Source organism: Phoxinus phoxinus (assembly GCF_949152265.1).
Source record: "Phoxinus phoxinus genome assembly, chromosome: 8".
In the NCBI taxonomy this organism is placed as follows: Eukaryota; Metazoa; Chordata; class Actinopteri; order Cypriniformes; family Leuciscidae; genus Phoxinus; species Phoxinus phoxinus.
Genome location: NC_136883.1, coordinates 20,798,190 through 20,818,936, shown reverse-complemented (window position 1 = coordinate 20,818,936; position 20,747 = coordinate 20,798,190). Strand labels below are relative to the sequence as shown.

General features: G+C 38.2%; 2 protein-coding genes across 4 annotated transcripts in view; both read left to right on the top strand.

The window, feature by feature from the left end:
* relt (RELT TNF receptor) overlaps positions 1-20,747 on the top strand; it is a 470,714-nt gene that overhangs the window by 282,745 nt on the left and 167,222 nt on the right. The gene's annotated exons all lie outside the window — the stretch shown is intronic.
* Positions 1-20,747, top strand: part of fam168a (family with sequence similarity 168 member A) — a 57,536-nt gene that overhangs the window by 25,415 nt on the left and 11,374 nt on the right. For 2 of the 3 annotated variants that reach the window (XM_079620371.1, XM_079620370.1), the window contains 3 exons: positions 7,330-7,421; positions 12,933-13,013; positions 18,733-18,858. In XM_079620371.1, coding sequence (XP_079476497.1) covers positions 7,352-7,421; positions 12,933-13,013; positions 18,733-18,858 — 277 coding nt within the window. In that variant the 5' untranslated portion in view covers positions 7,330-7,351. The remainder of the gene's footprint in view (positions 1-7,329; positions 7,422-12,932; positions 13,014-18,732; positions 18,859-20,747) is intronic. The other variant, XM_079620372.1, reaches the window with a different exon arrangement.

Here is a 20,747-nt window from a genome sequence, read left to right as displayed (position 1 = left end):
GCTCCATGCTCACACGGCCTTCTCCCATTTCCGTCGTGTGTGGCCGATGTGTGAGGGGAAGTTCTGACGCATAATCCTCCCCTATTCATGTCTTTCCCCCCCGACTGACTGACTGATAATGGCATCGAGTGTTCATGTGAGATCAGACGCACGCACGCACACACACATGCACGACGAGGGAGGGTAACTCATACACTCACACCCCGTTTGCCGTAATGATTAGATTAACCTCAATCTCGTCCCAAGCAATCACTAGTTCAGTTTTACAATGGGAAACGTCCCTCTAGTGTTTTTTTTTCCTCATTTTTCTAATTTTTAAACTTGTTTCTTGTTCTAGTTGAAGATTCAAAATTCTAGAAAAAATTCAGACCCTGCAACTTTAGCAAAAGGATTTGATGTCACAGTCAAGGGTTTCTGTTTTCAATATATAATACATTGCATGATGCATAATAAATAACACATTTAAATGTTCTTATTTACCATCTACTATCCTGCTTCACTTCTTAAAGTTTGTTTTCTTTTAACCCTGTTTTGATGCAAAATGAGGGCAATTTTCTAATTCACAAATGGTTTCATCAAATGTTAACTTTAATGCAGAGTGAAAGACAAAGGTTTTCACATATACTTTTGTAAAATACAGTCTGCTGTATTTGGATGGCTACAAGTAAACGCAACACAAAGTGCATTATGACCACCACTTTATCTTTGAATGTTATTAGATATTTAAATGTAGAATATGGAAATGGCTTGAACAAGAAAATATTCAGATATAATTATTGTTAAATTATATGATATATATGAGTTTTTTGGATTTTTTTTGCTTTTTATTCAAAGAATCCTGAAAAAAATTCTCACAGTTTCCACAAAAATATTTAGCAGCACAACATTTCGACATTGATGATAAGAAATGTTTCTTGAGCAGCAAATCGCCTCGATTCCGACTGAAACCTCAGTTCCCTGAAGAGGAAACGAGGCGCTGCATCAATTGACGTTGTGGGAATGCACTGCGTGATTGCGTCATGAAGCATGGGTGTAATCAGTCCAATGGTGTGACAAGACGTCAGAGGCGGGTGATGTCACCAACCAGGAAACTATAAACCCTGCCCAAACAGTCTAACGCTAGTTTCTAATAGGATGAAGTCGCTAACAGGCATGCAGTAAGTATGGCAGGGGGATGCAACGAGGGAACCATTTCAAGGGAACTCACGCTGCGTCGATTGACGCTGTGGGAACGTCTATACCCACGCCGCCATAGTGACCAGTGTCTGTCTAGTGTGAATCAAGAAAGCACTAGGACAGGAGCACCTGAGCCCCAGTTGTGGAGCCCAAGTCTAGGCGTAAAACCTCATAAATGTGTGCGGTGAGGACCAGCCTGCCGCATCACAAACATCTTGAAGTCAAATTCCTGACACTAGAGCCTTAGGCCCCATCCACACTACTGCGTTTTCGTTTAGAAACGGAGACCTTTTGCTACGTCTTTTGCACCTCCCGTCCAGACTACAACGGCAAAAACAAAGACCTAAAACGGAGAAGTTTAGAAACGCTGCCGACCCCGTTTTGCGTTTTGAATTTCCGGAGGGCGTTTTAGTGAATATGGTCAAAACGGAGGACTTTAGAAACGATGACGTAGAGGCTCACATTAGGCTCTATGATTGGGTGTCATCAGTCATGGCGTATCCTTCCCTGATTCGTCAGCCACCCATCACATCACCCGTCCCCGGGAAGAAAACATACAAAAACAGCCTGGACTACGTAACGTTAGTGACTGCAACATGGATAACGAATTACAAGCGCTACTGACGTTGATGTCTTTGCTAGCAGCTGTTGTGAAAGTAAATTCTGCATTTTACAATGCTATAACTGCCTACACGCGCCTGTTTACACCGGCACATGCATGCCCAGTGTTGGTGAATGGTCACGTGATCCGCATTTTCAGTCGTTTTAATGTGGACGGAGATCAATTCGAATACGCTGCTAAAACGCTGGTCTGGACAGAGATCGTATTCGGTTTAATTCTCCGTTTCTAAACTAAAACGCAGTAGTGTGGATGAGGCCTTAGAGGCAGCCATACTCCTAGTTGAATGGGCCCGTACTGCCAAAGGGGTAGGCAGTCCGGCCAATTCATAAGCACGAGAGATAGCCTCGACTATCCATTTGCTCATTCTCTGCTTAGATGCTGTGGACCCTTATTGGGAGGTCCAAAACACAAACATTCTGATCTACGCCACAGGGCAGCGCTCTGGACATAGGCATCCAATGCCCTAACTGAACAAAGCAGATTACTATTTTTCTGGTCAGAATCCTGGAATAGAGGAGGACAGAAGGCCTGCAGAACAATAGATCTGGCCACATTAGTGGGAACTTTAGGAATGTACTTGACTGGAACCTCATCAATAGGCTTAAAGGGAGCCAGGGATAGGCCCTGGAGCACCACGGCCAAATCCCATGCCAGTTCCCTAGTGTGTACTGCAGGCATCAGCCTCAAAGTGCCACGGAGGAAACGTGTTACCAATGGGTCTCTACCTAAAGACATACCAAGTAAGGGATATGCAGCTATGGCCACCACGTACACCTTTAAAGTGGATAACCCTGGAGCAAATCACTTTTGCAGGAACTCCAGCACTGTACCAACAGGGCAGTTAACTGGGTCCAGCTGACAACCACTGTACCAAGAAGTGAACACTCTCCACTTCAGGGCATACAGTTTCCTCGTGGGGAGAGCTCTGGGGTGAAGAATGGTCTCAACAACCTCAGTTGAGGGACCAGCATCTACAAGCTGGGCCCCCTCAGAGCCCACAGCTTCCACAGTTCTAGTCGGGGGTGAAGCATTGAGTCCGCTGCCTGGGACATAAGGTCCCTCCTGACCGGAATCTCCCAAGAAGATCCATTGAGGAGAGACACTAGATCAGACAACCACACTCAAGGTGATCAAGGTGAGATGAATCTTGTCCCTGAATCCCTGGGAGCTGAGCGATCGGGAGGAAAGTTTACAGATGTAGCCATAGCATGAACCAGATGAGCTGGATGCGTGAGGGAGAACAAGAGTGGAAAGTGAGACGTCTATCGAGACGCAAACAGATCCACTTGAGCCTGGCTGAATAACCTCCATATCTGCTCCACCACCTCGGGGTGGAGCCTCGATGCCCCTGTCTCGACAGGACGTCTGCTCCTATGTTCTGGTTCCCAGGGATGTAAGCTGCTCTGAGTGAAAAGTAGTTTCCCCTGAGACCACAGTAGGATTTGCTGCACAAGTTTGCAGAGTGGACGAGAGTGCAAACCCTGGTGATTTATGTAGGCGACCACCATTGTGTTGTCTGTGCGGACGAGCACATGGTGGCCCTTGAGGTCTAGGAGGAAATACTTGAGCAAGAAAAACGGCCATTATTTCCAGACAGTTGATGTGACAGGAAAGATGGTGTCCCCTCTACAGACTTTGAGTCGAGCGACCCTCTACGATCACTCCTTATCCCGTGAGGGAAGTATCCATCATTAGCATTTTGCAATGACAAAGAGCTCCCAGCACGGGTCCTTGGGATAGGAAATAGGGTTTATTCCAATAAATAATCAACGCACGTAAGATTCGCCATGTGACCTTGATCGTGCAAAAATGATTGCCCCTCAGGGAAGACTCCCCTGGTCCTGAGCCACCACTGCAGGGGTCTCATGTACAACAGGTCAAAAGGTATCATATTGGACGCTGCTGCCATCAGACCCAACATCCTTTGAAACTGTTTGACAGTGAGTGACTGGCCTAGCTTTAACCAGTTCACTGTTGACAGGAACGACTCGATGCGTGCAAGAGAGAAACGTGCTTGCATAGTGATCGAATCCCATACCACGTCTAGAAAAGTGGTTCTCTGAACTGGAGAAAATACACTCTTTTTGACGTTCAACCTCAACCCCAAACTTTCCATGTGCGCAAGAACGACATCTCGATGCCGAACCGCTAGCTGATGTGACTGAGCTAAAATCAACCAATCGTATCATCACAAGTATGCGTCCTTGAGATCTATCTTAACAAACCAGTCCTCAGATCTGATCTGTGGTGTGATCTGTTTAAAGGTTAGTATTTTGAATTTGAGCTGCATGACCAATTGATTCAGAAGGTGCAGATCCAAAATGGGACACAACCCCTCCTTTGGAACGAAAAAATATTGGTACAAGAGGTACACATTCTATTGCCTCTTTCGTCAACAGAATTTTGACCTCCTGTTCCATAACCAGAGCCTCCACTTGTAGGGACCCCCATAAACCTGGGCGAGAGGGAGCAAGTCTCCCAGTACCGTTACGTCTCCAGGCAAATGATAAGATATGTACTCGCCAGAGACTGCTGCGCCCTGAAGCACACGAGGTGGCAGGGTTGGCAGAATGGCCTCCTGAGGGCACCGCAGGGAAATGGGCACTTTGTACTGCGATAAATACGATCCTCAGATCTCCATTACCCCTCGAAGGCTGCGGTTGAGAGCGCCGCCCCAGCCCCCATTCTTTCTGGGGGAGGGGAGTACGGATAGCGACGCTCTGCTTTTGTACCCCACGGTGCAAGGGACTAGCTTTAGAGGTTTGGGGCTGCTCCCACTCGGCAGCCCTGGAGACCTGTGAGCGCTGGGGGAGGAGCTTCTGGGATGCCGCTGCTTGCTTATTAGCCTCCTGAAACCTCTCGATGACTGTAGTGACAGCGTTGCATGAGGAAGCTCTTATCTGTCTCCTTTATGGCGCTGAGATTTAACCATAAATGCCTCTCCGTGGCCACCAGGGTCGCCATAGCACGATCAACAGCTCTGGCCGTCTCCTTGGTAGCCCGGAGAGAAAGATCTGCAGCTCTGCAACTGCATCAGGGCCAATTCCCCCATCCCCATTTAGGTCTCCTATCATTTCTGCCTGGTAGACTTGCAGCATGCTCAGTGTCATCAGGTTTGCACACATCTCAGGAGGGATTTTGGTCCATTCCTCTTTACAGATCCTCTCTAAATCCTTTGCAACTCAAAGTTTCAGCTCCCTCCAAAGATTTTCTATAAGATTAAGGTCTGGAGACTGGTTAGGCCACTCCAAAACCTTAATGTGCTTCTTCTTGAGCCACTCCTTTGTTGCCTAGGCGGTATGTTTTGGGTCATTGTCATGCTAGAAGTCCCATCCACAACCCATCTTCAGTGTTCTGGCTGAAGGAAGGAGGTTCTCGTCCAAGATTTTATGGTACATGGCCCATCCATCAGCCCCTCAATACAGTGAAGTCGCCCTGTAACCTTAGAGTAACAGCCCCAGAGCATAACGTTTTCTACCTCCGTGCTTGACTGTAGGGATGGTGTTCTTTGGGTCATAGTCAGCATTTCTCTTCCTCCAAAAAACAAAAGAGTTGAGGTGATGCCAAAGAGCTCAATTTTGGTCTCATCTGACCACAACCCTTCCTCCCATGCCTTCTCTGAATCATTAAATGTTCATTGGCAAACTTCAGATAGGCCTGTACATGAGTTTACAACAGGAGTTACACATTCTGACTAGCACGTAACTTAGTTCAAGTTCACTTGTGCATTCTCATCATTGTATGCAGATATAATATGATTCTGTTGTATAAAAATTATTAATCTCATATAGGATGCGTTTGGTTGTTAATGCACTAACAAAACGATACATTTTTCCATTGTTCATTCAGCTCTTCATCTTCAGCAAAAACATCTTCTTTTTCAAAAACATTGATGCATTATTAATATCTAGGATTTTTTTTCTCGTATTATTATCATCAACAATATGGTTTAATTAAAAAAATTACATTATTGTCCGTGCAGAGGCCATTCCATTTTATTTATCCATGGCTGATGCATTTTGATTCTTTATACGCAAGTAATGTTGTCCAATGACTTGTTTGGATTATTTAGGCATTGTTTTATTTATTTGTAAGGCAATAAATTAAAAACTTTAATAAAGAAATAAAAATGTATTTTAAAACTTACACTGGTTCACATTAGACTACTATACTGTATAGTTTTGATTAGTGCTTGTGACATGGCATTTAATGGTAAGACTTTTTTTCAGGCTCTCAACATTTTTAAACAAATTAGATTTATTGGCCAATATACTGTTTATTGGCATTCAAATAAAAATAATTATCTATTAACTCTAATACCATTACAAAAGTAACCGAAACATGTAAAAAGCCACAGCCAAACATATGTGAAGATTGACTTTACAGCATCTCCTGAAACGTGGTTTTAAAATAACCAAGTCTTTTCACACTGTGCTTATGTGTGTGGTTATCGTCATTCTTAACCCCGCTTTTAAAGGATCGTAAAGGAACGTTTCACACTTGTAATTTAGAAGCAGGGTTAGCACCGCCTTTTACCCAGGGTTAAGAAACCCTCCTCCTTATATCCACGTGCTTTGGGCAGTCATGGATAAACCGCACGATGTATATAAACAGTCATTTCAGCGTTTGAATGAATGAGGCATTTATATTGTGCTTCCATATGTACTACTGTACACCCAAAGCACTTTACAATTATGTCGGTCTCTTCAACCACAACTCTTTACGAGAAGTGCCATGGGCCACAGAGAGTTAGGACCTCTGTTTAACGTTTCATCCGAAGGATTGTGCTCTTTGACAGTATAGTGTCCCCTTTACTGGGGCATTAGCACCCACACAGACCATAGGGTGAGCACCAACTTCACTAACACCTCTTCCAGCAGCAACCTAGTTTTTCCAGGAGTCTCCCATCCAGGTAGGCTACTAACCAGGCTCAACCCTGCTTAGCTTCAATGGGCAACCAGTCTTGGGCTACAGGGTGATATGGCTGCTGGTTTGATAGGAAAAATGTCAAATGGCGATAAAACACACAACAATTGGTGTGAAGAAGAGACCATTTCATTCTTACAGTCGGCAATGCTAGAGCCTTTATGTAAACTCAGTGAGACTGGCAAAGCAAATACGTATGTTAACCCTAGGTTTAGGAATGTAAAGTGTGAAACTTTATCTTATGAATACCCACGATTAATTGTCACCTCCAGGTACATTATTAACAGTGTGAAACGTGAAGCAAGATAACCCAGGCTCTGTTTACCCGGGGTTTAGAATTACCCACGGTTAACTATTTCAAGTGTGAAAAGCCCTTTTATGTAATTCTTCAAAATAAGGTAAAAAAAGACCACTATAATGATGTGTGGTGAGACCTATGAGATGTGTAGCCTATAGATTTTGAGACTTGTGCGTGCTTTAGTGCGTGTGTGTGTTTTATTTTATTATCATTTTGGTTTGTTTAGGAAGATAATAGTGTTGCAGAAGTTCATACCCGTCAAAACAACACTGTTGTAACTCATATGCTGTCTATCTGTTTCTTTCAGTAAGAACAGGCTGTCTTCCACCATGAACCCGGTGTACAGCCCAGTGCAACCGGGAACCCCGTACGGAAACCCGAAGAATATGGCATACACAGGTATGTAATGAGACAATCGCACGTATTTAAAAATACAACATGCTTTATTAATAAATGTCTGTGATCTTACTCTATACAACTCATCAGTGCATGCTAAGAAAGGTTTGTTTACCCAATCTTGACTATGAAAGGACTTTTCTGTTTGATGTAACTCAGACCCCTAAATAATAATAATAGCCAATAATATCTACTAATGAGGTTTTCCTGTTTCATTCTGAAATATATCAATAGTTAAAGGTGCAGTAAGTGATTTCTGAGAAATGCTGTTGAAAGTGGATTGGACAGAGCACAATGAAACACCTGTAGCAAATCAGCAGCAGGGGGCGTGTCCACTCATGATGGGGGAGGAGAGAGGGTGAGCAAGGGTGAGATTTAAAGAAAGGCTGTAGAAAGAGAGGTGGCTAAGAGACATTACCAAAGAGAAGAGGTTTGAAGAATTTCGCTGGAAAAAGAAGGGTTATGATCAGCCAAGGGCTTTAGGATTGGATAGGATTTTAGCTTTCTAGCACTGGAGAGCCCTAAGCGGGAAGGTCTGAAAATGAACACCAAGGTCTGCTCCATACATTGGTTTTGCTATGTTTCACAGAACCAAGATATGCTGTTGTTGTAATGTTAGCTGTAGTTACAGGGCAGTTTTGAGTGTCATTGTTTGTCTGGAGCTGGTGTTCTTCATTCAGCTATGATAAAGAGAAATCCACTCTTTTATTGCATGTTCATTCATTTTGGAGGTGAAGCAATTTCAATTATCAACAGTGTTTCTTCCAAATTATTTACTGCACCTTTTAAGGTGCAAATTCTTTCTTATTGTCTGTAGAGGGATTGATCACCCAAAAATATTTTTTTTTGTCATCATTTAGCTGTCCTGACTACAGTGTCTGTCTGTGATGTGCAGGAATGGGTGTGTTAATGCATTAATGCACACTTTACCTCTCACTTCTGTTCCTTGTTGGTGTGTGTTTATGCATGTAGAGCCATGAGCGCCATCACTCATGGCAGGTGTTTGTCTGCTGCCATGGCAACCGTAGGCTCATATTTGATGTGCTCTTATTGAAGGGATTCTCTGGGTCAATAGAGACTGCTTACACCCCGCCCCCCGCTTTCAGTCTGTTTCATTATGTCTTTCTCTCTGCAGTTACCCAGAGGAAAATGTTATTGCTTAGAGGTTTTCTCACTTACGATTCAAGTGTCAGTTTTATTTTAGAACATTCCTTAGGAGAAATTAAAAGAGACAGTTGTTTACGGACAGTAAGAGTATTGAGCTGTAATATGAATGTGAAAAGCAACTAATAGCATATAGCATACAGTTTGATGAGAAATCAGTTAATATTGAGATGTCTAAGTTTGGTATCTAGGCAAATTTGAACACAGTCTGAGACATTCAAAAACTCAACAAAAAAATGAGATATAGCAGGGAGAATTTGCACTGTTGGAAAATCCATCTTAAGCTGGTAGTTTTTACTGCAAAACATGTAATTTCTTATTATAACTAAACCTGTATTCTCTTAATATATGGGATTCAACTTATAAGTTGTATATCAGGTTTATTTATCTTTTGAATAATAATATTATAATAATGATCCTTATTATTGGTTATTGCATTTATAAAAAAATGCATAAATTAATATATATTTTTAAAACGCATATTATCTTTGCAATTGTATTTATATTTGCATATAACTAATTTCTTTATTTATAAGTTGTTATTGAATGAATATTTTATTCTTAGTAGAAATAGTATTTGTTTTAGTATATCATTGTTGTCTAGGAGAAATCATCGATATATATATTAAAGAGGTCTCATTTGTGATCACTGGGAATGACCATTGTTCACAGACATATTTACCTGATATATGTGACCCTGGACCACAACATGTAAAAAAAATTAAATTTAAATTGAGATTTACTGAACATTGAGAAAAATGCCTTTAAAGTTGTCAATTTATGTTCGCGATTGTGCTGCATTCACTCACAAAAAAAAAACTGTATATATTTACGGTAGGAAATTTACCAAATATCTTCATGGAACATGATCTTTACTTAATATTCTAATGATTTTTGGTATAAAAGAAAAATCTATAATTTTGACCCAATGTATTGTTGGCTATTGCCACAACACCTGTGTGACTGTGGTCCAGGGTCATATATTTATATATATATAAAATAAAGTGAATTCCAGTGAGAGAGACTCTCCATATAAGACAAGACACACAGTTTATTGGACACATGACTGTGAAATGATTATAGTACAAGTGGTTCTGCATGTATCTTGTAAATGCAGGAATGAACTGAAGTGAATGAAAGATGAAATGAATTGTTAAAGTCTCATTTTAAAGAGAATTGCCAGTCAGTGCAGATGTAAGTGGAGAGAGCGTTGTTTGTATCAGAGGCTGGAAACACTTGTAATCAGATTGTCTTTGTGAGCACAGCTTAACGGATGCATGACTTTTCAGGTCATTTCAGTGGAGAGATGGAGGGAGAAAATTTATAGGACGCTCTGTACTTGCAGATAAAGCGTTTAAACTTCTGGTGTCTTCAGACAAATATCACCATATCTTAAGATACTGTTTGGTGTACCTTGGAATGGTTTAAAGGTACACTGTAGTATTTTATTAGCTAAAATCAATGTCTTTATTCATAAATATGGTGTAAAATGTCCTCTGCCAATGATCTGACTTATCCTCATAAGTGAAGAATTTCTTATCTTTATTTACATTGGACGGGTAAGTCCAAGGAGGCTTCCGCCATTTTAAAAAACTATAATATCAGAGAGGGACAAATAGTACTAGCCTACCTCAGCACGTTTCCAATTCGCGTTTCCGTTCAGAGCCAGGGTCACGTGACTGAAACCAGCTGAAACGGACAAGGAGATCAGTGAGAGGCGCTTGCCACTGTCCCGGCAAATTTGAAAGGCTGCACTTACGGTACTTCATAATGCAGGATCATACTTATGCCGAGCCACAGGAGATGCTTTTTACAGTCAGTGATTCATACGGTAACATTCGTTTGTTCGTTGTGTGTCAAGTTGAAGTTTATTTGAAATAACGATCCTCATCACCTAAAAGAAAACTCGATGAAGTGCTTTTGGAAGACATGTTGTCATAGCTTCTTGGTCCATAACGGCTACCGTAGTTGCAAAACTCATTTGAAAAAGCGAGGTGCTAGAGAGCACAATTCGTTTGAATGCACTATATTTAAACAATTTTCTAAATTGGTTTCCCTGAAAAGCGTGGTGCTTTCAAAATATTGTTTGGGAAACAAAAATAATATTTCCGTTTTCCTGCTGCAAGTGATGCCGAAATTAGAGGTCGACCGATAGTGGATTTTACAGATAATGATAACTAGGTTGGACCACGCTGGTAGATAACTGATTAATCGATTAAGTTTATAAAATGGATACGGAATAATAATAAAAAAAATTAACTCCAATAGTGCTGTAAACTATATTACTAAAAGAAACCTGATAAAAAAAAACTATATTACTGCTGAACCTTTAAAAAAATGTACTGTACATATTTAATGAAATAATCAATATTAATATATTAATTATAACTTGATCATTCATGTTAGGTCATAGTGCGTTAAATAATAGAACTTTAAAATGTAAAAATGTTTAAGTACATTTTTAAATGAATGGTCTAGCAATGAACAATGACATTTATTAACCCGTTAAAGTTACAGATGGACATTTTATATAAATTCAAAGTTTCTGTCTCTTTCTTTGCTTTTTATTATTGGGATAGAAATGCTCTGGCAAGTCAATTAGAACTTCTTGCTTATGTCCATTCCAGGTTTCAACATAGAAAAATATAGCCTGAGCATTTTCTAAATATCTCCTTTTATGTACAAATAGACATATACTGTATGTGTGTAAGTAGAATCTACGGGTGAACGGTTCCTTTACCAAACACATGATCAAGCAGGTCCTCACTGCAGGCTCACTCTTTCGCCAGTGTTTCTCCTGCATCCTCCAGTGTTGATATAATCAATAGTGAGCAGGGAGCTGCCCAGACCTGGATACTCCCTTCCCATGATGCCCTGTACGTCTGACAGCTCGTGCTGTTCAGTATGGAGCGATGCACTGGGTTTCACACTCATCCGACTGTGTCTTATTGAGACAGACATGTCGTAATGGATGCCATCTGTGCTCATCCTGTTCAATAAAGAGCTGACCTCGCTCTCTCTCCTTCTCTTTGTCCTTTCCTATGATAGCACAGGTTACAAAGACTTGATTTGGTTCAGTACAACTGGAAATAGTAAGCCTTTTCATTTATAAAAATAAATCTGCACTTGCTTTCGTTAATTTATGTTCTGGAGATTCTCTAAAAATAAAAAAAACATGTTACTTTTCTAATCTCTTGTATTGCTGAGTGAAACAGGATATTCAACTTGAAAAAGTTGGACTGGACTTGGTTTTATCCAATTGGAAATGGATTGATTTGTAAAAAAAAAAAAAAAAAAAAAAATCCATTCAATGTGAGAATGGAGCCAGATTATGTTTTATATAAAGCCGATATACGTAGCTATTGGTTTATTTTATAATCTTATCCAAAGCACAACAAGAAGAGAAGCTCAGACACATAATAGAAACATATTTCTTATAAAAAAATATATATATATTTAGAGGCCAAATGCAAAGACACATTTCTTTTGTCGTGACAATGTAAATCGAAAACGTTTTGTCTTTGCATTTGGCCTTTAAATAGTTTTTTTTTTTTTTTTTAAATAATAATCACTATTATGTGTGTGCGAGCTGCTTTTCTTGTGGATCTTTGATGTTTTCTTAGCTTACACACCAATGTAATTTTTATCCACTAAATTTTTCAGTATTTGCCATGGCTTTTTAGCTGTTTTTTATAACCTTATCCAAAGGGGAAAAATCATTTTATTCAGCAATGATGCATTAAATTGATCAAAAGTGACAGTAACGTCATTTATAATGCTACGACTTGAAATAAATGCAAAGAATCCTGAAAAAGAAATCACAGTTTCCACAGAAATATTAAGCAGCAGAACTTTTTTTAACATTGACAATAATAAGAAATGTTCCGTGAGCAAATTTAGCATATTATAATGATTTCTAAAGGATCATGTGACACTGTAGACTGGAGTGATGATGCTGAAAATTCAGCTTTGATCTCAGGAATACAGATTTTAAAATATATAATACATTTTAAAATATATTCAAATTGAAAATGGCTATTTTACATCGTTGTAATATTCCACAATATTACTGTTTTTACTGCATTACTTGATCAAATAAATGCAGCTTTTGTCTGCATAAGAGACAGATCTTTTGTTTTGTTTTTTAGTTTCTTAAACTTTTGCAGACTCCATACTTTGTATACAAAATAAAATTTAATAATAAAATTTGTTTATTATAAATTGTTTATATGTTGGCAAGTCGGCTCTGTAATGCGTATAATTGCAGTGCAGATCAATTCAATTAATTGCTAATGTTGATTGAATGTTTTAGTGTCATTTCTAAACTGTTGTCTCTCTGCATGTGTACAGGCTATCCCGGAGGTTATCCTACGACTGCCCCGACCTACACAGCCAACCTTTATCAGACAGGTAGCCCAGGATACCCACCAGGTATGTACACCCTCCAAACTTTCCCGTGAATATGGCATAATACACACTTACATTAGCAAAATATATGAGACCAAACATTTACACATGTTAGCGAACCATTAACACCAATGAAACATGCAGTATTTACAAACACAAACACATCCTGATGAGTAATACGGTCTAGCCTCCTTTTGATGATGCTGGCCTTTAACTTAACAATTAAATATTGTTAGCTTAGCTATAGTAATAAAACATATTACTGTTATATAGTGCTGGTTCCAACTAGTGACATAATGTTCTGACTCAATATATACAATAAATCTTCATAATGATTAGAAAAGTGGCTTTATTTGTGTTCATCTAACAGTGCACTTCGAAAGCTTCTGATGTATGAGGCCACTAATTGTGTTTTGTTCAGTAATGAGCTGTTCCCTGAAATGATTTTGGTCAATAAATCTGTTTCCGTGTCCATCTGGCAAGTTGTTTACGAATAGTGATATTTAGAAATGTTTTTGAAACTGTTTTTAGTTGTACATCTGCATGATTTGAGTGTGAAGTCTCGAGAGAAAGCAGACGCAGTGAGGATGAGTCATGTGAAGAAGGTTGGCTCAGTGCAGATAATTTCCCACTAGTCTTTTGTTAACAGGCTTGTTTGAATCCGCTATGTGTGACTCAACTTGTAGCATGATGTTTTTGTTATAAAAATTAAAAAACTGGATTTGTGCTGTAAGCAGACATTTTTGGATCACATTTTGGATCAGGATGTAAATGGTGCACTAGTGGAGTTGGTTTGTCATGTCTGTGTGTGATAGGATCAATATGATCAGTGCCGCCCTGAACTGATATCATTTTTGTATAATTTCCTCGTTATATGACATGCCACCTGCCACTCTTATTCATTCTTACATGTTTATGCAGGCTGTTTCTTAGATCAGAGATCAAGTTGACATGCTGCTGTTATATATTCATATTTTTATGTTTGATCTAGTTACTGGCTTGCTTGGATATGATATCAGATATCAGAAAATGGTAGTTTTGGTTGACCAGCACTACTTTCACACAATGTGTCACACTTTCTCCACAAGTTTCTGTGGTTTTCAACCAATATCTTCATGAAAAGCATGTGGACCTCAAAGATTTCTGCAATATCCTTTTGTCTTTTAAAATATATGCTACAAAAATAATCTGTGTGGTAAGACGTGCATTTAGACCACTGGTTATCAAATGCTAAATGCAAAGAATAAAAATATAAGTAAATTGTATCTGAGAAAGTTGGGATAGAAAATTATCTGCTTTTAAAACCCCTGTACATGTTGGGTTACACTTTATTTTAAAGTGTTCGTGTTAGAGTAATTATACAATTATAATTATAATATATAGTAAGTACGGAGTAATGATAATTATCTACCTGTTCTTACTATAGGGTTATTAGGAATAGGGGTTAGTTGTATGTAATTATACATAATTTACAGTTATTACTACAGTAACTTTATGTAATGTGTAAAAAGGAGACTGTCAAATAGTAGTAGTAGTAGTAGTAGTATCCTTTATTTCAGACTCATGGTCCATCCATACAAAAAGAGTAATAAATAACACATAATACAAATACAAATACAAATACACAACACAAAGTTACAAATGACTCGTTTTAAAAAAAAAGACACTTATACCAGTGTTCCCAAAACTGGGACGTGCAGCGTGTGGTACTGTACCTAACATTCACCAGCACCACAACAACTTGATTTACAGACTCATTCAGTCGACAAATGAACCTAAACATCTCTTTTCGCAGGACAGACTGCAGTGTGTCCACTCTGTTGCTCACAAACAACTCACTCGCACAGGTTGATCTGGGCTTTTTTAGTAGCATCCTCAGAGCGTCATTGAAAGCTACTTGCAAGGCAAATAGTGTAAAATGTCCAATAAAATACTATAATGTATTGGTGCAAATTCATCACTTGGTAAAAGGTATTTAAATTCGACAGATGCTAAATGGACAGATAAAAAATGAGGACGTGGTTTGTGCCGACTACAGTGTTTTATAGAGCTGCACGATTAATCGTTAAAAGTTTGCGATCTCGATTCAAACACCCACGAGATCTCATTCCTAAATGACAACGATTCGTCTATGTCTATTAAACCTTTAACGATCACACCGGAACATTAAAATCTGTGCTGCCGCTGAGCCAGAGAGAGCAGTTGTCATGTAGGCCTATAAACAGCTTGTTTTAAACCACACAGTATCGATATTTCTGTGTTACAAATATTCAGAAGTTCTGGGATAAAAGTTTATAGTTCATATATAAACCCTGATGTCTACGGAAGCGATCAAAATAGAGCAAATCCTTTTGAAAGCAACTTGTCCCTTCAAATATTATTCAAAAATCATTACACCAGCAGGTGGCGCCAAAGCGACTTAAAAATGTATGTCATTGAATCAATCACTCAAGAGATTCGTTCAAAAACGCTGATTCATCCAGTAATGAAACAAGTGAAGTATTTATGAGTGAGGCTGACTCTAGTATTTTATGCAATGAATACTTGGCATCAAATTTTCTGGCCATGTGTTGGATCGCCATTATATGTCTAATGTAAAATCTGGGACCTGAAGCAAAACCAGGTCCACGAACCACCAATTTAAACAACTACAGCTGATGTCTTTCCGTTCAAAATGCACCAAACAGTGAAAAAAAATACCTCTTGATTGAATAAATGTTGGCTGTAGTACTTTGCCTTTAGTTCATATCTTATTCTTTACAATACAATGCGATTTTATTTAATTTTGTGTCCCTTTTTTCTCTCTCCATTTCTTGAACATTATTTTTTTATATTTAATGACATAAAAGTAAAAAACAATAAAAAAGTGTCAGTGTTACAGTAGTCATAACTTAGCAATATTTTATGTATTTTAATTTATTCTAATAATTACAAAATAGTCTAATTTTCAAGTGGTTTTTCAAGTTGTTACATTTCTAATAAAGGTTAGTCGCACTATTTTAAATTGATTGGAAAGTTATTGATTTTAGCTTTTTCTTATTATTCATTCATATTATTGATTTTAGCCATCATCGATTAATCGGTCACCGGCCATATTTTCCCATTTTAGTTTATAGGATCGACAAAACCGGTCAACCTATGAACAATGCCATTGAAAGTTGATTCCTGTCACTTTTTTCTTTCTTCATTTCCTGTACATTATTTATATATTTCACATGACAATAAAAATTAAAAATAAGAAAAGTCTCAGAAGTGATAAAGCTTGACTATTTTTAATGTATTTTAATAGTTGTCATATATTCTCATAGTTAAGTCATTCATAATTTTCTAATAAGGTTCAAAACTATTTTACATTTAAGTGGAATGTTTTCGTTCAAATCATTGCGATTATCTGCGATTAATCGGTTTTCAGACATATTTTCCAATCGATATTGCCCTGGTCCACTATTTGTAAACCTCTACATTTATATTAAATGTGTGGATATTTCACTGTCGGACTATTCTTCTTACAGTATCATACTTTCATCATCATCATACGTATCATAAGAATGATCTGAATCACATAAAGCCCTCATGCATGCATAAAACGCAGCACTGAACCGCTGCAGTGATGGTCATGTGTGAGGCGTCTATGCGGCACTGATGCCATTGTGTGATTCCAGCAGTCTCTCTTTCTCTTTGTCCCTCTGTGCTCTCCTGTTTGCTAACATTTCATGACTTTGCACCATCGCCCCCTTGTGGCTCTGAAAGTATTGCTCCATTTGGAAGAAAGACGTGCAATTAAATACTAATCATTTTTGTTGATGCGTTCATCTGACGTGACGTGCAGTAATATTATTACAGGGACAATCCTTCTGGAGTAATCCAGGAATTTGTGGCTTTCTTAAAGGCAATAGTTCATCAGACATGCTTAGATATTTAACCTCTATGCCAACACATACAGTCATTCTGGATTAGCATCCTGCTATATTACTAATGCTTTTGTTTGCTTTATAAATAGCATGAACTGTATGCAGTTTTTTGCATACACAGAATCCACACTTGACCTACTACATTTGCCAAAATATACAGCGTAGCCTACCGTACATTTGTAGCACACTGCATTGAATAATTGACAATGCAGTGCACTTAATCTTCCATTTCTAGTGTAATGAATGAAAGTTACCAACCATGATTTTATTTTAATATGTCCCTCTAGATTCATTTTTTGAAGAGACATTTTACACAAAACTGGATTGCACTTTTTTACACATCTGCACTGCATGCGAGTTTTCCAATCTCTTCTATTATGTGATTTGTCACTTAAAGGAATAGTTACCTTAATGAAAATTGTGTAATTTATTCACCCTCAAGTTGTTTCAAACCTGTATGAAGATATTTTGAAGAATGTCAGAAACCAGGCACTTGGTGGATCCCATTGACTTCCATAGGACGACAAAAAAATACTATGAAAGTCAATGGAGTCCATTAACTATTGGTTACCGACATTCTTCAAGGTATCTTCTTTTGTGTTCAGCAGAAGTAGAAAATTCATTCAGGTTTGAACTGAACACAAAAGAAGATAATTTGAAGAATGTCGGTAACCAATAGTTAATGGACTCCATTGACTTTCATAGTATTTTTTTGTCCTTCTATGGAAGTCAATGGGATCCACCAACTGCCTGGTTTCTGACATTCTTCAAAATATCTTCCTTTCTGTTCAGCAGAAGATGGAAATTCATTCAGGTTTGAAACAACTTGAGGGTGAGGAGGAGATGATGACAGATTTTTCATTTTTAAAGTGAACTATTCCTTTAAGATTTTACTGCCAAATACATAAAATGGAAGTAATTATGGAAAATAATAATTAATATCCAAGCTTAAACTATGATACCACTCACGTGTAGCAACACGTTTATCATTGAATAATGCCTATTGTTTTATATAGGCCTACTATTTTTTTTAAACAAATATTAGGCAGCAGTATATATGCATACTCCATATTATTCTGTAAGCAGTAACCTAGTATTTCAATTTTGAATATATCCATTGAGTGGGATGCACTGATTTTCACTTCTGTTCAATTTAATGGGAATTGAACCATCCAGCTTTCAATTGCACGCCCAGAGTGTTTATTTACAATACATTTGCATTTTACATTTATTTTAGCAAACGCTTTTATCCTAAATGACTTACAAATTAGGAACTGTGCAAAGCAATTTCACAGGCAACTGGCTCCGTAAAGACATTTTAGTAGCTAATGGTTTTCAATTTCGTAGTTTCATCCTTGAATCGAAAATCTTTTTTAACAATTTGTTTTTTTGTAGTTTCTGTTTTGAATTTTCAAAGCAGAATCAAGCAGTAATTCAAGCAATTACTGCTTGAACTTTCTTTATTGCTGTTAGAGAAGCATTATAATCCCTGATAGAGCGCATTAATACCATTATTGGGTAACTAGATACCTAGGTTGGAAATGTTAGCTTCACTAACCTGAAAAACGTACCTCTGTAAAGATTTCCATGATAAATTCGGCAGCATCTTGCTTCAGAACTTTTGAAAGTGAAAGTAATTAAATAATTTTGAAATCAATGGTTTCTATTCTGTACATCTTTTTTTCTTTTTGTAGTATTTTTATTTCTGGAAGCATTTGCGGTCTGTTAATACAAGGATCCAGAGGGTCTGTGAGAGGAGGAGAGGACAGTCAGGGTACCGATGTGGCGACAGTCATGTGTAACCCTTCTTGTGTTGTGTTTGTTTGGGACAGTGCTGCTGGTGAAGCAGGCCTGGCCCCAGACGGCATCTGCTCCGGGGCCCGGAGAAGGCTCCTATGACCTGGCCGTGGACGCTGGCTCAGAGAGCAGGCAGTACCAGGCCTCATCTACAGCATTCAGTAAATATGATTACTATACTCTACTGTAACTGCTGTGTGTTCCCCTGTTACTCTATAACACACAAACACGCACCCTTTCACATAAGCCTCGTTCAGACGGTCAGTCTAAATCAGATTTTTGTGCACATCCGATTGATATTTAGCAAGTGCGAACGACAAAAAATATCACATTAAATGCTTTTTTTCCAAATCCGTTTTGAGCTACATTCATAAGTGGTTTGAAATTTCCGGAAATCGGTTTAAGTCTGACCACCCTAATCGGATTTTGCGTGGTTTGTCACTTTCTCACGCCACGGAAAACAGAAACAGCGTTGTTATAGGAAACATGCTGAAAGTTGCTGCTGAAACAAGGTTGTGTTGTTGCAAAGTGTCGGTCAAGCAGAAAATGACAATACAATGGTGACATGTTTAGAGATCGGTGGAGACGACAGCACGGAATTAAGCCGCTCATACCAGCCTCTTACTTTTCTGCCTCTGCCATACTGGACACATTGTCAGTTTTATATAAATAAGACTCGTTGCTGCTGCTGTTGTTGTTGTAGTTTTTGGCGGTTGCCTACCAAAGCAACGTCATTGCCAAAGAAACCAATGCAGATTTTCCCGGAAAACATAAGAATGCCACTGGACACACAAATTGGATCTGAACAGTTGTGATACACAGTGTGAACAGTCAATAATTTAGATCAGATTCCAATCAGATACACAAATAAACGGATTTGGACTGACAGTGTGAACATGGCTATAGAGTCCCACACTTGCTCTCATTGTTCTGTTTCTCCAGAGCGCACACACATATATCAATCGCATGATGCGTAAACATACTTTACGATGAGCTCTGTTCTAAGACCTAGTGAGCTGCACTGCTGCATGCTGCCTAAATAGGCTGCTAAAAGCCGGGACACACTTAACGAATATAAGTAGGGGCGATTATTAATGTAATTTGGTACTTATGACTGATCATGCCCAAACGTGCCGAGTCAGAGACAGTTGCGTTCAGTCGGTGGTCACAGTTGGTGTTTAAAATCTGCTGCAGTCGTTGGAAACAGTCTGTAAGTGTGTTCAGTTCAGTCTTAGAATGCTTCAGTTGGTCGTTAAGTGTGTCTCCGGCTTAAGGCAGCATCCTAAGTGAAATGGAACCTTTAGCACTTTTTTTTCTTTTTATTTAAAAATGTTTTTATTGGATCAGGAATGTGAATTATTATTATTTTTATTTATTATTATTTTTTTCACATTTTGTTTTCTGACTTGAAGTATGATCTACGTGAATTACGTAAATCCATACATTTTGATTATTGTTATTCAAAATAATTCTTGTAATTATTTATGTATTTTTACAGTACAATACAATTATTGTAGTGTAGTAGTAGTTGACTGAATTAATTGTTATAATTTAAATAAATATATATTTTCTTGTTTGTCCTTTGTTGATCACATGACAATATTATATCTATGTTGATTTGGATTTATAACGCTCTACATAGGCAGCAACTGACAAAGTGCTCGGGAGACTCGATTTCAGTCAAATTTGACATTAGCATATTCAATTAATTTTAAAAGATTTTTCTCGCCTTCTCTTCGCTTGGATTATTTTTCACAATGCATTCTGGGATTGTCCTCAATACAGAGGATATATTAATTTGGTCAAAACAAATATTTTAGTGTTGTTGTGATACTATTATAGTTTTTATGAATATTTTGAATTTGTTTTTTATTTTTATAATTTTTAAAGTTTGTTATATTATACATTTGTATTAGTTTTGTTTTTTGTTTTCTATAAATATATACAGTATATACTATCCATATATTATTTGTTTAAGCCTTTGTGTCAGAATTTGCCTGAGATTTCTTAAAATGCTGTCTTGGTTAGCAGCTCACTAGGGTTTGTGACT